Genomic DNA, 15,086 nt, shown 5'->3' with positions numbered 1-15,086 from the left:
AGGAAGCCTCGCTCTGTAGTAATGTACAGTTTGTTTTATGTAGGATGGTGCGGGTGACAGTTTGTTTCACTCTTGAAAGTTTGCTGCAATTCACAATAATAGTATGTATTATGAATGTCATACAGGTGACTGTCACCATACCCATGCTATCTGTAAAACACTTTAGTGGGTCATTAAACTGAGGAGAATATGATGGTAGAATGGGACAAATAAATGATGCAAAAAAACAAAGGTGAAAGTAAACAACATTATTAGATCTACAAACAAATATAATTCAGTTTTCTAACATTTTACGATACATAATTTTTATAAATGTACAGGGTAAGCTCATGATGTGGATTAAAGCGGCTAGTCTCAGACCGGCTAGTGGCTACCAGATCAGGTGCAATTAAAGAGATGAAGACGGCGTCGCCGCTCTGATATGCTTTATTATGGACAGGTATGACTTACGGCTAACATGAATGCAGACAAATGAAACGACCGACGTGCTGTCCGGTTACAAATCTACATTAGACACCAATGACTAGTAATTTATAAAAAATTTACGCTACGTTTTAAGCGTATCGAATTGTTAATTTTACATCGAAATCGTCAGAAGAACTGCTCCATAGTACGATGACAGGACCTTCGGATAAACATTCTGTGCGTCCATGCATTGGAAGACAACAGAATTGAGTCATTTTTCAGTTGCATATCCAACAATACGTTTTGTGCTTTTTACACCTAATAGGATTGCTACCTGCGCAAAATCTTATATAGTTTCACGTCACCTGATTAATTAGCGCAACAATTAGAACAAATTTCAATCACTATTGCAACTGTTTATTCAATATCGAACATTAACAAAATTAATGCTGTCTCAATGGATCAAAACAGTTGATTTCATGACCAAAACCTTTTCTAGTTGGCGTATAAATTTTCCCTAATAGATTAGGTTATTAACATCAGTATAAAGAGAAATATTATATGCCTTAAATGCTATTACAATTAATTTAATTTAATAACACTGATTTCCACGTCAAATTTGATCTTCGTTTATCTCATATCTAGATAGATATGAGACCTTGTTTCCCCGTACTAAAAACAATGATGTATAAATCAAGTTCACATCTTGTACCGTACCATATTCCTAAATATCTAGGTAATCAGCATTATTAAATTACATTTCAGTGTAGTTTAAAAACTATTAATAAATAAATTCCACATTGACACAATTTCCGACATTCATGTAAACCACGTGTGTTATATAATATGATTGTATTAATATTGCACATACTATCAACTACGGGACCGATACACAGCGGCATTAAACAGTGTACACAATATGTCACACACCCGTACGGTAACAAACACGAAGACTCTTGGCACATTCGATACGCTTATAGTAGCGACTTGGAAAGCGTAGTTTAGTTGACACTCGACTAGGCGCAGCTCAGACCAATTACTTTAGGACCTGCCTCGCTAGACGCTACCCCTCTGTCAATAGCATATGATAACGATCGATATGATGGATGCGATGCATTCGATTTAATTCCTCTATGAGGTGGACCGACAACCTAAAGCAGTCTGCGGTAGTAACTTGAGACCATGTTGTTTAGAAGTCCTCAGAAGAGGCCACTGTCCAGCAGTGGAGGTTCATCGGGTGATGGTAAATTAATGATCAGTCATATAAGAAATCCCTCATTATCATTTGCTACTACAATTACACACCCAATTAAGATGTACTTTCAGCTTTTGATATAGTATTATGGAAAGCGTAGTGTTTGGTCGACACTCGACTAGGTGGACCGAAGACAAAGTGGTCTACAACCCGCTATATCCATTATCTCCAGACAATGTTGTTTAGAAGTCCTCACAAGAAGTCAATGTCCAGCAGAGGAAGTCCATTGGCTGATGCTCTACCATCGGTTTGGAAGTTAATATTTTATGTAGAAAGGTAGCAGGGAGTCCACCAGAACCAGCAAAATTTTGAAAGAGGTCTATGTGAAAAAAAAGTTTGGGAACCTCTGCCCTAAACATTACCAACATTCACGAATACATCATTTCACTAATATAAACGTACCAATTGTGCCAAGACCCTTATACATGGAAATATAAATATGTATCATAGAAAGGAAATCTCACGTTTCACACACACCCACAAAACTATATACGAATATATATAATAACAATGTGCATGTAATATGCACCTCCTTGCACAAATACGATTTTAAAAACCAATAAATATTATGCTCTAAAAAAATCTATTACATCATTAATCAGACCGGCTGACAATTTTAATGTAATAATCACTGAATATGTGTTCACAATTTTTAAAAGTTTATTGTTCCGAATATTTAAAACGTTTTACATACGGTTCAGCTTCGTTTTTGTAAGCGAATAATACCTAATTTGTATGGATTTACATCAAAATAAGCTTTATATTGAAAGACCTATTGACTGTAATCTCACCTGTAGCGCTGTTTTTAAAACTCGATAGTTTGAATTTCGATTTATATCTCTCTCTGTTTATCACGATACTATGGACAGAGAGAGATAGAGACAAATTTGAAACTCAATCTGTCGAGTTATAAAAACTTGGGTTTCTAGTTTCTACCCTAACGGGTTAAGCCATCGAACCTGAATGCTATGTAGTGAATAGCCACTGCCAAAGCCAATCAACAAAGGCTCTGAACGATTTAAATATTCGACACAACAATAATAATAATTAATCATTGCAATAATAGTAATAATATAGAGGATATTAATAAATTCTGATACAATTTGAACGTTAAACCACGGTGCACATAAATACTCTAAAAAGTTTTAGTATTACATCAATCAAACCTAAGCATTTGTGAGAATACATAGACAAGAAAAGATTAATATACACATACTCCCCTCACAATAATTTACTCATATTCATGTAGAAAATGTCGTTCTCACTAATGCCAGACAGAGGAATAAAGCTGACAGACATAAATATAAACAATTATAGGTTATAATAACCAAAGAATGCGTTATTTGCAAGCTCACCATACAACATATTGCATTTTGTGACTGACAGGTCTATTCTTCGTTCTGCAAAATGAAAACATGTTCTGCGAATGGCTTTTCTACTAATGTTGTGCATAGACGCATAGCGAGATGCTTTCCCAAATATAGATTATTAGCAGGTGTCTACAGAAGTTCACGACACTTTATTTTGCTATTTTACTGAGAAATCCATGCGCCAAAGAAACAAATAAATTGTTTTAATCAATTTCAAGTGTTACAGATTTAGAAGATTCGAACTAGAGGGATAGAATTGTAGGGGGATGAAACTACTCTCTAAGGGAGTCTTCTGTTAAACTTGGGATTACATTGAGAAATATGGAGAGTTTTTGGTGAGTGAAATCAATAGTGACTTCCTGTTGCCTTACGGCCGTTTTCAATAACCTGTCTATCCGCCATTTCGCTTACTAAAGTTAAGAATATCCATCTTTCTATTCTTATCTGCTTTTCAATAACCTACTGACAGATAGTTTTGACTGTTACTGATAATCGAGGATAGCTATCTATCCGTAATCTTGGGTAGGTTATTGAAAACGGTCGTTAGATGGAGTCTACCTCTAGTAGACATAAAAATGACGGATCAATGTAGACTCGACAAGAGATATTGACAATCGAAATAATCGATTCTACTTCTGAACTTCAGATGTTAAACTTGGCTGTATTAATTTGCTCCGTCGATTAATTTGCCGAGAATTTCTCAGTATTTGATTGTAAGGCATCATGTAAAATAGCAACATAAATTTTCTATTCATCATCCATACCATAAATATAGGACTACGGACTACGAATATAAAGAATCTAGCTATTTTCATAGAGCAGACTGCTCTGCTCTATGAAAATAGCTGTATTTCGAAAACTGTTCGCTTTGCACCTCTGCACCTCAAAGTTAAACGTTACAGATAAGTGAAGCTAACTGGTGTCCTGTTATGAGATAGGCACTTGAAGTGAATCTAACTATAGAGACACAAATAAAACTTTCATTATTCAACAACAAAAATAAAGCATTTACGTAAACTTCGTAATCAGCAACTGGGGAATGTATAAGCTATGGTATGAGGAACTCAGCCCTGTCGCTTCGAAACACATTTAGTTAGTTAGTTGCAAGCATGAGAAACTGTTAAACGTAACTAAAGCAAGGCCAGTGGAACAAGATGATAAACCTTCAAGTCGAAGACATACAGTCCGGCCGCTCAGAGATAGCGTTTCTGACTGGTCGTGATCGAATGGGCGATGTAGCTTCGAACTGGCGTACAAGGTTGTTAAAGTGCGCTGTTTCAAGGTTATGCCAACTGTTTGTCTTTGTAGTGATTAGACAAAATAACGAGGCGATTGTAATTGAATATGTTTGTAACGATCTGTCAGAAACGCAATCTCTGAGCGGCCGGACTTTAAAGTCAAGTATAATTAGTATAGTCAATCTATCGAGGTAGTCCGCTTGACATTGGATGCAGAGGTAATATGTACATAAAACTGTTTGACAGTAGACAGCTTGTTTGTATGTAAAACTGAAGACGCATTTTTTATAGTTAATAACCTAAAACCCATAATATTTTGCTAACTACAACATATTTTGCGTGTAGATACTAGTCTCTTTTTACGGAATATGCTGTTATATCTTTTTTTGTTAATTATAATAGTCTCCCAATTAGTCACAGACTGTATTATTTTAGTCCCCCATCCCATTGGACTACCCACCATTGACCAATGGTATAATTGTAGACCTATTGAGGTTTAGTTAATACACTGTTTATGAATACCGAATACTATTTTAGATAACGCATCTTTAGTATAACATCTTGTTTCTACGACATTGCTTTAGCCAAAACGTTCATAAATTCGGAGATAGAGTGGCATAACAGTGAAAAATAAAAATAGTAAACTCTCATTACCTCGTATTTGCAAAAAAAAAAAAACAACATAAAAACAATAAAAATCTTCTATGGCAACTGATATAATTTGTACATATTCATTTTGTACACAGCGTCAAAACATAATATAACACCACTCCCTTCAGGATTTAGACTATCAACTCCACAAATTTACCTAATCTACAAATATTTTAAATTACAATAAGAAGTGATCAAAAACTAACTACTACATGTATAAATATAGGCTTAAACATTATATGGTGCTACATATGATTTTTATGAATTCATCTACATCGGCTGTGAAATTTGAAAACCTAGTAATAGACATTTTTTAATGCATTTTTTACATTTTTAAATTCACAATAAAAATAAATCATCTTTGCAAATTTACAACAATAACCACTTAAAAAGTGTTTTTTGGGTTTCCTGTAAAATTTCAAATCTCTCGCTATGTTTTGAAATAGCACAGCCGTACTTTGGCTGGATTTTACAAATGAATATTTTTTTCAATTTCAAATAATACTGGAACGCTATTAGGGTTTGACGTACACGCGTGAATATTCGGAACACACAAACATACACACTGATTTTTAAGCTTGGATACTACTCACACGCACAATGTATCATTTACCAATTGAACTGAAAACTTCAAAACTTAGCAAGGGACATGTTTCTTCAAATAACTGCAGAAGACCTTCAAATAGGACTTCTTGTTCAAGATATTCAACAATATGGAACTGGAATAAATTCCCGACAAGCTAAGCTACGACAGTTTTACAATAAAACACTTTGGCGTTTACTAAAACTGAATGTTCTTTGGTTTTTCTGTAAAAAAAGATCAATGTCACTTACTATATTTTGAAACTTCACAGCCGCGGAGTATAACAAATCGACATTTACAGGGTTGTTGCGTTCGAGTATGGATTTAAAGTACATTGTACATGTTACAACATTAACACACCTCAGATCTATTCAGCAAAAATAATTAACTGGCAAACAAAACAAGCGCTCTAAAACAAGAGAAAAAAAGAAAATAGAATTAAAAACGTACAATTAAAAAGAAAAAAGAATAAACAAAAACAAACTCTTTTTCCTTTATAAAATATTAAATTAAATTATAATAATTAATAAAATATTTTTTTTTTCGTTGTGGCTGAAACACAACTAATTTTTATCGAGACCAAAATTCATTGTATTCATTCTAAAATTAAGTATGATCTAAATTTGTATTACAATGCAATTGTAATGTTACGAAAATTAACAATAATTTGGCATTTTTAAAACCGATCATAATACTTTCTCAATATACATAAATAATAATAAATGTAAAAAATTAATTACTGTTACTGAAATAAATAATTAATTAGTAATGTAAGTGAAGTGATTTAATCTATTCACCGATTTATATCTAATCTAGGTATATTAATTTTGTATCATATAGGAATTAAAAAACAAATGTTTTTCTATGGAAAACACCTTGGAGAAAACAGTATGGCGGTAGAAGAATATCCTAATATTAGATAGGACAGAACGTCCAATAGTAATGCATTTTCCACCCTTCTAGAAACCTTCACTAATAAAATTTTAAGACTAAATGCCTTCTTCACAATTTAAGTTATTTCAGGTTTTAATTCATTGTCATATTACATAATGACCGTGGCTTTGAACTGTTTCAATTACTTAAAACAAACAAGTTGACAGCAAATCACTATATATTCAATTAAATGATCAACTAATGAAATTGTAATAAGTCACTTTCAATTGAATTAGTTGATCAACTGCTGTAATTCAAATGCAATTGAACCAACCAACTTTATTATTACATTGACAGCTGATCAATACATTAATTGAATTAACTATTATTAAATTTTGAAATCGAATATTCCCAATTAAATCGCATTAAATTTAATTGATTCTTGTTATATTGATTTAACAATTTAAGCGTACCTATTGTTTCGTTATTCACCAAATTTTGGAATTGAATTTACCATTTATTATCGTAATTCTTTGAAATAAATATAAAAAAACAACTATACTTCACATATTTTGCATATAAATGCAATTTTATTGTGATTCGAAAAACTTGTAAAAGCAAAGTTTATTACAAAACCAACACCAGGTCAAATTAATTTATTATGTCGGAGTATGACTAATTTCCAACCCATACGGGGCCCTTAGTCATGAGTTAGTACTTGCAACGCGGCACGATCTAAACTGATACCCATATGTTGAACCATAGGTCAATTATACACAGACAATGCACGGATATCTACATTTACATAGCTACTAAGGCATTTTATCTATCTAAAATAAGCGTATTATTGTTTTTCTTTTTTACAATGCATTATTATTGGACGTTCCCAGTTTTTAAAATCCCCCCTTGCCTCTTCATCGTAATCTAAAACAACTTAGCGGTTAAAAATAACATGGCACTTTTTAAAAACAAATTGTTATAGTTTGGCAAGTTCGTTCGTAACTACCAATGTGTAGCGATGAATGAAAAACCCACGACTGATGCATCTCACTTCCTTCACACCCGCGCAGTCTTTCCCCCCGTCGCCCGCACATCACGGGAGTGTCAAAAAAGAACTTGTCAGACTATAATTAAAATCGATCGCACCTAGAGAACTAAAGTGATTCAAGTATGGCCGAAATCAGAGTTAAATCAAAAAAATTGCCGCTTTGGTTCTAATTTTTAAAAAATTATTTTAATTGGTTAAAAAGTGATAATTTGGGGTATTATATTCAATGGCAATCCATTTATATGGAGATCGCAAAATATATTAAGTTAGGTTAAGTTTTAAGGACGACTTTGTAAAATCTATTTATTCATATTGGGAGGACTGAAAACCAGCACAAAATTAATTATTTATGTCATATTTGAAGTAGATTTTTTAAGTGCCCACAACATAGTTAATAAATGACAATACACATATTATAGCAAAGTATTGCAAATATTTAGCAATTTATACAGTGGTGGATACTTTTAGATGATTTAATTTAATTTCAATGCTTAAAATTTTCAGTCCTCAGCATATTTATATTGCGATATGCAAATTATACAAAAAAACATTCGTCACTAAAATTTTGTTAGCTAAAATACTCATGCTGTTTATAATAACACTAATGTAGTCTAAGTAGTGGACTTCACAGACTATGAGAAAATGGAGAATAAATTTTCCATTTCGTACATATAGTACCCTAGTTAAAAACCTTGTGCACACCACTGAGTCTAAGATGGAAAGAAGACTCGAGACCCATCGACTCAAGAGCTGAGGCGACCAATGACAATGAAAAAAAATACTAATAATTTTCATTTGTCGCGTTCTCGAGGCTCCCAAAAATACATGTCTTTTAAACCCCATCATATTAATTGCGAATTTAGGTTACAATATCTTAATGCGCAAACATTAAAAAAAAATTGTCAAATGTCTATGACACATTCAATATTTGGAAATTATTTATTTTGTAATATTAAAAGTTTGGTTTCAGTTTTGACATTTGTGTAACAGCATGCGTACTTTAGCAACACAAAATAGACACTTTACACTACCGTAGGACTGTGTATGTATTCATCAAACATTACGTTAGTGTGACGTATTCATACGTTGAATAAACGCAAGTGTAAATGTAAAAAAAAAAAAAATAACCAAACAGTGGTCTTGAATAGCGGCGTGTGATATTTCCAACCAAGGACAATGTAGAGTACGAACGTTGAAATAATGCATTTCTGTCGCGATACACAGGACTATGTAACTTTGAACCATGGTAATATTGTTGCCTGTAAAGTGGCAACAACCCACAAAGAGCCCACAACAAACTCAGTATTGTTGTGGGCTCTTCTCGGACCAAGGCGCGTTTGGAACCCTCGTAACTTTAATTTTAAGTGTTCGACTATTATTAGATTAAATTAAAATATGACATAAACGGGACCTTTCAAAACTGCTTGTAAACTGAGCTTAATTGAAATAAATAAATTTTCAATTTGATTTTTTACAAGTTGGGCCTAGTACGAGAGATGGCGCTGCTAACCGCTACTATTTTTCAAGTTTCTCTTTTATGTGTTATTTTTTTTGAAAAAAGTTTTACTTCAGTGATGTGGTAAAGCACACACGTTAATTTTTTTTATAAACATCGATGAAATAATACTGCCCTACAAGGTAATGCCATGTTGCGTCAGAAACGCATCATTTCAGCGGGACTGTATCGCTGGAGAGTTTGTGTGGGGAAGTCGAGCGATGACGTCACGGCAGACGCATCGCTTCAGCGGCGGAGCGGGAGGGGTAAGAGTGGGGAGATGGATGACGTCACGGGGGACGCATCGCTTCAGCGGTAGAAGGGGTGAGAGCGGGGCGCGGTGGACCGATGACGTCAAGGCGGGGGGCGCGGAGTGCGGGGCGGGGCGCTCATCGCACGTCGGTGAGGTTGCTCTTGTCTCCGAACAGCTTGACGAGCTGCTCCTCGTAGTCGTCGATGTTCCGCTTCATGATCTCCATGCACGGCCCGAGCAGGCGCTCGAACGTCTCCACGTCCAGGACTGAGGGGAAATACCATCATCATCACTTTTTTTAATTTTCTTTTTTATTTTAGACAAGTTAGCCCTTGACTACAATCTCACCTGATGGTAAGTGATGATGCAGTCTAAGATGGAAGCGGGCTAACTTGTTAGGAGTAGGATGAAATCCACACTCCTTTCGGAGCGAACCGAAGTAACATCGGAGCGATACAAGTGAACAATACTGAACTACGAATTGCCTACGTTTGGAAGTGTGTATTGATACTTGGATTTAGGAGTAGAATGAAGTCTTATACGAGTCACCAGGTGTTTTATACCAAATCCTCGAACCGTAGTTCGTAACAATATACTTACATGCAACCTTGGTAGGTCCGACGGCGTAAGCGGAGGCAGCACGGGGCTTGTGGGTGCACAGAGCTAGCTCACCGAAGTAGCCACCTTTGCCTGAAAATATTACATAGCATTAGTCAATAAGCGAGTTGCATTTTCAGAAAGTAGTAGTTGTTTTTGTGACTCAGCTCTTGTTGGGGCGAACTGACGACGAACGAATCATAGTGCCTTATTCCCATAGGGGTAGATACTAAAAAGAGACTACATCCTTCTACTGGCTATAATCCTTGCATATCTCTCTTGCTTCATCTCTCATCAATCCTTCATACAAATTCGTCCGTTTAGTGTTCTTTTGACCTGGTTCTGTCCTGAATTTTGTATAGGATCGTTCACCTTGGCCTTCCCCTTCTAACATTTCCATTCATGCTCAACTATTCCCTGTTGTTAGTATCCTTTCTCCTCTAAGTGCCCAAACCATCTAAGCTTAAACACAAAAAGTTTAAAGTCACCTTAGGTCGACGGGCGCTGAATAAGACACGTACTCGGTCATTGTGCCTCGAGAGGCACTACTCTCAGAAAGCAGAACAATCAGAGCCGTTCTCCACAAAGTACATGATCAGCTCGCCGTAGCCAAGTGTCAGTGGCAGCCTTAGACCATTAAAAAGAAAGGACCTGCCTCGTAAACCGTTACCTTTCAGTCAAAGATCAAGAATCAATGGTCTAACGCGTTTATAAAAACTGTTGCTATAGAATCGATGTTTCATTGTTGTAATCGTTTTCGTCGTGTAAAGAGCTCCCTAAAAATGCCGGTTTGTGTAGTTGAATGGCATAAAAAACGGCCAAAAACTTGTAGTTTAGTAAAAGATGGAGAGTAAGTATTTCTACCATAATTTTATCAAATTTGTAACAAAAACGATTTCTAAAAAGAATGGATTCTTTTGACGGAACAGCAAAAAATCGATCAAGTAATCGAACATTCTTTATATATATTCTGTGGATAGTCTAAGCGATGTGTTGGTTAGTCTGCGTAAAAATTACGCGTGTGTGTATTGCGAGTCAACTATATAGTTGTGTGTAGTGTATGGACACAGAATATACTTAATGATGTTAAATGTTTTCGATGCGTGAGTTTACCTCGTCCCGCTCAAAAAAACGACAGACTTTTTGTTTGGTGAATTTGGGTGCGAAACAGGTCCATTCTTTTGAATGGTCTAAGGTGGCAGCAGTGGTGCTCACCTAGGCGCTTGATCTCGTGCTCGTTGCCGTCGTCGCGCGCGATGCGGATGCTGACGGAGCCGTCCTCGACGAAGTACATGCCGTCGGCGGTGTCGCCCTGCCGGATGATCAGCTCGCCGTCCAGCAGCGTACGCGGCAGCAGCGCATCCGCCAGGTTGGCGCGCTCGTACGACTGCAAAATAAGAACAAAGAGTAAGAAAACTTCGATATCATCAACTTTGTTTTATACCCTACGATACTCCACTGTACGGTAACGGTCCGACCGTGGGGACTAGGACAGACACCACGTCTTGTGGGAATGTTCTCTATACAGGAGCGGCTAGCCTAGGAGGTAGGGCGCGGTTGGGCGACCGCCCAGGGGCGCCAGGCACCAGGGGCGCTAGATAGATATAAAGGGGCATTAAATAGAATCAAGCGAGTTGCAGGGAGCCGAGTGAATTCTAACAACATATAAGCTCCTATCTATCACGGAGAAATCCATAGTTACCGCAGGATCATCCATTTTTGCGCGTATGGGTTTCAATGGGAGAGGGTCGCCATCAAAATTCGCCCAGGGGCGCTATTAGTACCAAAGCCGGCACTGTCTCTATATGAGGACTTACGGCTCGAGATGCTGGATGGAATCGAGCGCGTGGAGGCGGGGCCTGTATACTACATGGACCTCGTTTCCTCGGAGACAAACTTTCATCGGCTGCGGGATTTCGCGCACCGGTGGCATAAGAGACGACGTGACTCGGAGCGCATTGGTGCCAGTGACGGGTCCACGGGAGTCTCGCGTATAGTGGAGTTGCTGCCCCAGAAGGGGGAAAAAGCGTATTATGGGACAAGGACGAAGAGTAAAGAATTTGTAGGGAGTCGTTCAACGTCACTGCACCGATGTCGTTCAACGTTTGTGTCTGGATATATATACATTATTGATAAAAACAGTTTTCGAGTAACATAAAATTGAAATTTTTTAAAAACCCCCGAAGGTCATGAAATTATTAATTACACTCTCGATTAAGTCATCAATGTTCTCTTTTAGTTCACTTTCATTTGAGAAGCCACTTGAGTATATTTGCAGACATTTCACAGACAAACGGTTCAACTGATTTCTATCAAACATTAGATATGTTTGATAGAAATCGGTTGAGCCATTTGCCGAGAGCACTCGTCTGTAAGTCAAGGTGACTTCATACAAAAAAAAGACAGACTGACAGACAGACACGTCAAATTTATAACACCCCTCTTTTTACGTCGGGGGTTAAAAATTAAAAATGCCGCCTGTGTGATATTTCTTTCAACTGCACCGAACTCATACCAAATCGGTATCGGCGTAAGAAGAAGAAGAAATATACTTTATTGTACATTAAAACAAAAATAAACAATAACTTATAATAACACTTGGAAACTAATGTACAAATGGCGGTAATGGTAAGACATGCCCTATCCAGTTCCACTTCCTGTGTTTTATTCGTTCGAAAATCAGGGGTACTTTACCGAGGTTCCAGAGCTCATTATTGGAGATTGTTGTAGGCCAAACGATGCCAAATATGTAATTCATATATTATACCAACGAGATAATAAAGTAAGATTGAAACAAGTCGCCTCATAGCTAATTATGTTAGCGGGACATGAAAATATTTGAATCCTAATTAACATTCCATTTGGATGAGCTAAACTTACACATATTTTGTAAATGATTCATTGAAAGATGAATGACGTTATGATCTATAATAAATCATCTTTCAATGTGTCGCATGCCGCAAATGTCTCCGAAAGACAGAGCGATTGAGCGATATTTTTTTTTATTATATCTTTATAAGTTAGCCCTGACTACGATCTCACCTGATGATAAATGATGATGCGATCTAAGATAGAAGCGGGCTAATTTGTTAGGAGTAGGATAAAAATCTTCACCCCTTTCAATTTCTACACATCGTGCCGGAACGCTAAATCGGTTGGCGGTACGTGGTTTAAAAGGCTTTCAATTATTATCACGTTTTCTATGTATTTGATTTGTTTAATTACTTGTTTAGAATAAAACATAGCCATATCTTTAAACACGACCGATAGACTCTTTACGCGAAATTCATACGATTTCCTTTTTCTAGATTAGAGCAAACGCAAAGAATGGTTATTACAGGTTAAATACTATTTAAAATTATATTTAAATCATTTAACTTTAGGTTGCCTGGAAGAAGATCACTATCAGTGACAAACTCGTCTTTTGCCTGTAAAATTATTGTGTTACATACTTTGTTATTTTTCTCATTTGTGAATGTTATCGCCGCGTTGCAACGACTTGCGGGACGGCTTTAGTGTGCTCGTGGCGTTAAAGCCGTCCACATCTCTTGTTGTGTAATTCTTTATGGGTTACTTGGGATAGGCGGGGAGAGTGACTTTAGTGGAAAGGGGGAGTGTTTGTTAACAGTCAAAGGTACCTTTGACCCTACACACAAGGTTCACAAGTGCGTGACTTCACTCAAGGTCATTCTCTGCCATACTAGGGTCTTATTTTGGTTACAGTTTGATTTGTTAATTAAGTTGTCTTAACAAATGTTGTGAATCATAACCCTTGTCCGACATTAGTTTTCTTATTTTTGTAATCACTTTTGAGTATGCTAAAATGCAATGAAGTTATTAGAAATAAATAAAAATACTTAATAATTTTTTTGAATATTTGACTAAAACTAAGCGAATAAAAGAAAAAAAATAGTGTCTGAATTTTTTGAAAAAAACCGCGATTTTACGCATACCGCGTTCAGAGTCGCGTAATTATATAAATAGCAACAAACTCGCGTTGATTAGTTTCCCCGCGTACCCCACACGAACAAACACCTTTCATGTAAATCGCGTGATATAATTGTGGAAAAATGCAAATCATGAAGGCACCAGTCTATTTATACATTGTATCACTAACTGGCACGAGCCGCTGTGACGTCAGAGCTCCATGACAGAACACTGGAAGGCCGAACTGCCAACGTCATAGATGTGAAGATAAATAAATTATGTATTTCGTGTGTTCATATTTTTTTTCTTGTAAATATATGTTTGTTTATTTAAAATTAGCGTTCTATGAATACGACCAATGTAGTGTGATGATAGTTTCGAAATGATCTCAAAGGGATTCTATAGAGTTTTCATTGCCATGATTGTCAGTCTATTTAAATTGGGGCAAAGCGCCTTGTAGGAGAGAGGATTTGGAGCATAGAATAACCATGCTGCTCCAATTCGGGTAGGCGAGCTTAATCATCGATATAAATCGTTAGTTGGGCCCCTATATACGCACAATGTTATGTCATTACTCAAAGACGTGCACGCACATCTTAACTTAGTATGCAACAAGCGCATGCTGTTTCTTAAAAAATATTTTACTGTTTTTTTCTTGTTTAATCCCTTAATTATGTCTTCGTGATCATTTTGTGAGTGCAAAAATACAAGACGCAACACGAATATAATGAGAAAGTTGTTACTTTTCATTCGTAAGTATTTGCGAAACGAATGACAAATTCGTGACGCTTCGGGGCCCGTCTATCGATCTACGATCGATGAGCTTAATATTCTTTGTTATTGACGGTAATGATAAAGAAGGGACGGCTTAATTCTTTTCGAGACACTGAGGTGTATTCATCATCATGATCATCATAGTTCAACCTCATCAACCAATATTCAGCTCACTGCTGAGCGCGAGTCGCTTCTCAGAATGAGAAGGGTTTGGCCAATGTTCCACCACGCTGGCCCAATGCGGATTGGCAGACTTCATATACGTAGAGTATTAAGAAAATTTTCATGTAGGTAAGTAGGTTTCCTCGCATGATGTTTATCCTTAACCGTTTGAGAGACGTGATTTTTAATTTCTTAAATTGCACTGGAAAGTTAGAGGTGCATGCCCCGGATCGGGTTCGAACCTACGCCCTCCGGTATCGGAGGCAGAGGAGGTCATATCCATTGGGCTATCACGGCTCTCAAGAGGTGGTGGAGGTTACAACTACCATTTTAATTCCAGACTGCTACTGGGAAATGCTTGTAAAAGAAAGAAAACGAGTATCTCATAGCCCAACCCAGGATTCGAACACAGGACTTCATCATTCGAAACCACATAGACCAACCATTGGAGTTAC

General features: G+C 36.6%; 1 protein-coding gene across 1 annotated transcript in view; it reads right to left on the bottom strand.

Moving 5' to 3' along the window:
• Positions 1 to 248: 248 nt before the first annotated feature.
• The window catches only part of LOC112053282 (cAMP-dependent protein kinase type II regulatory subunit), a 40,534-nt gene continuing 25,696 nt past the window's right edge, over positions 249 to 15,086 (bottom strand). The window contains exons 5-7 of the mRNA XM_024092666.2: positions 10,984 to 11,155; positions 9,772 to 9,861; positions 249 to 9,438 (exon numbers count right to left, since the gene is read on the bottom strand). Coding sequence (XP_023948434.1) covers positions 9,308 to 9,438; positions 9,772 to 9,861; positions 10,984 to 11,155 — 393 coding nt within the window. The 3' untranslated portion in view covers positions 249 to 9,307. The remainder of the gene's footprint in view (positions 9,439 to 9,771; positions 9,862 to 10,983; positions 11,156 to 15,086) is intronic.

The sequence above is a fragment of the Bicyclus anynana genome, chromosome 20, assembly GCF_947172395.1.
Source record: "Bicyclus anynana chromosome 20, ilBicAnyn1.1, whole genome shotgun sequence".
In the NCBI taxonomy this organism is placed as follows: domain Eukaryota; kingdom Metazoa; phylum Arthropoda; class Insecta; order Lepidoptera; family Nymphalidae; genus Bicyclus; species Bicyclus anynana.
The sequence above is the reverse complement of the archived record's forward strand: the minus strand, read 5'-3'. Positions and strand labels throughout refer to the sequence as shown.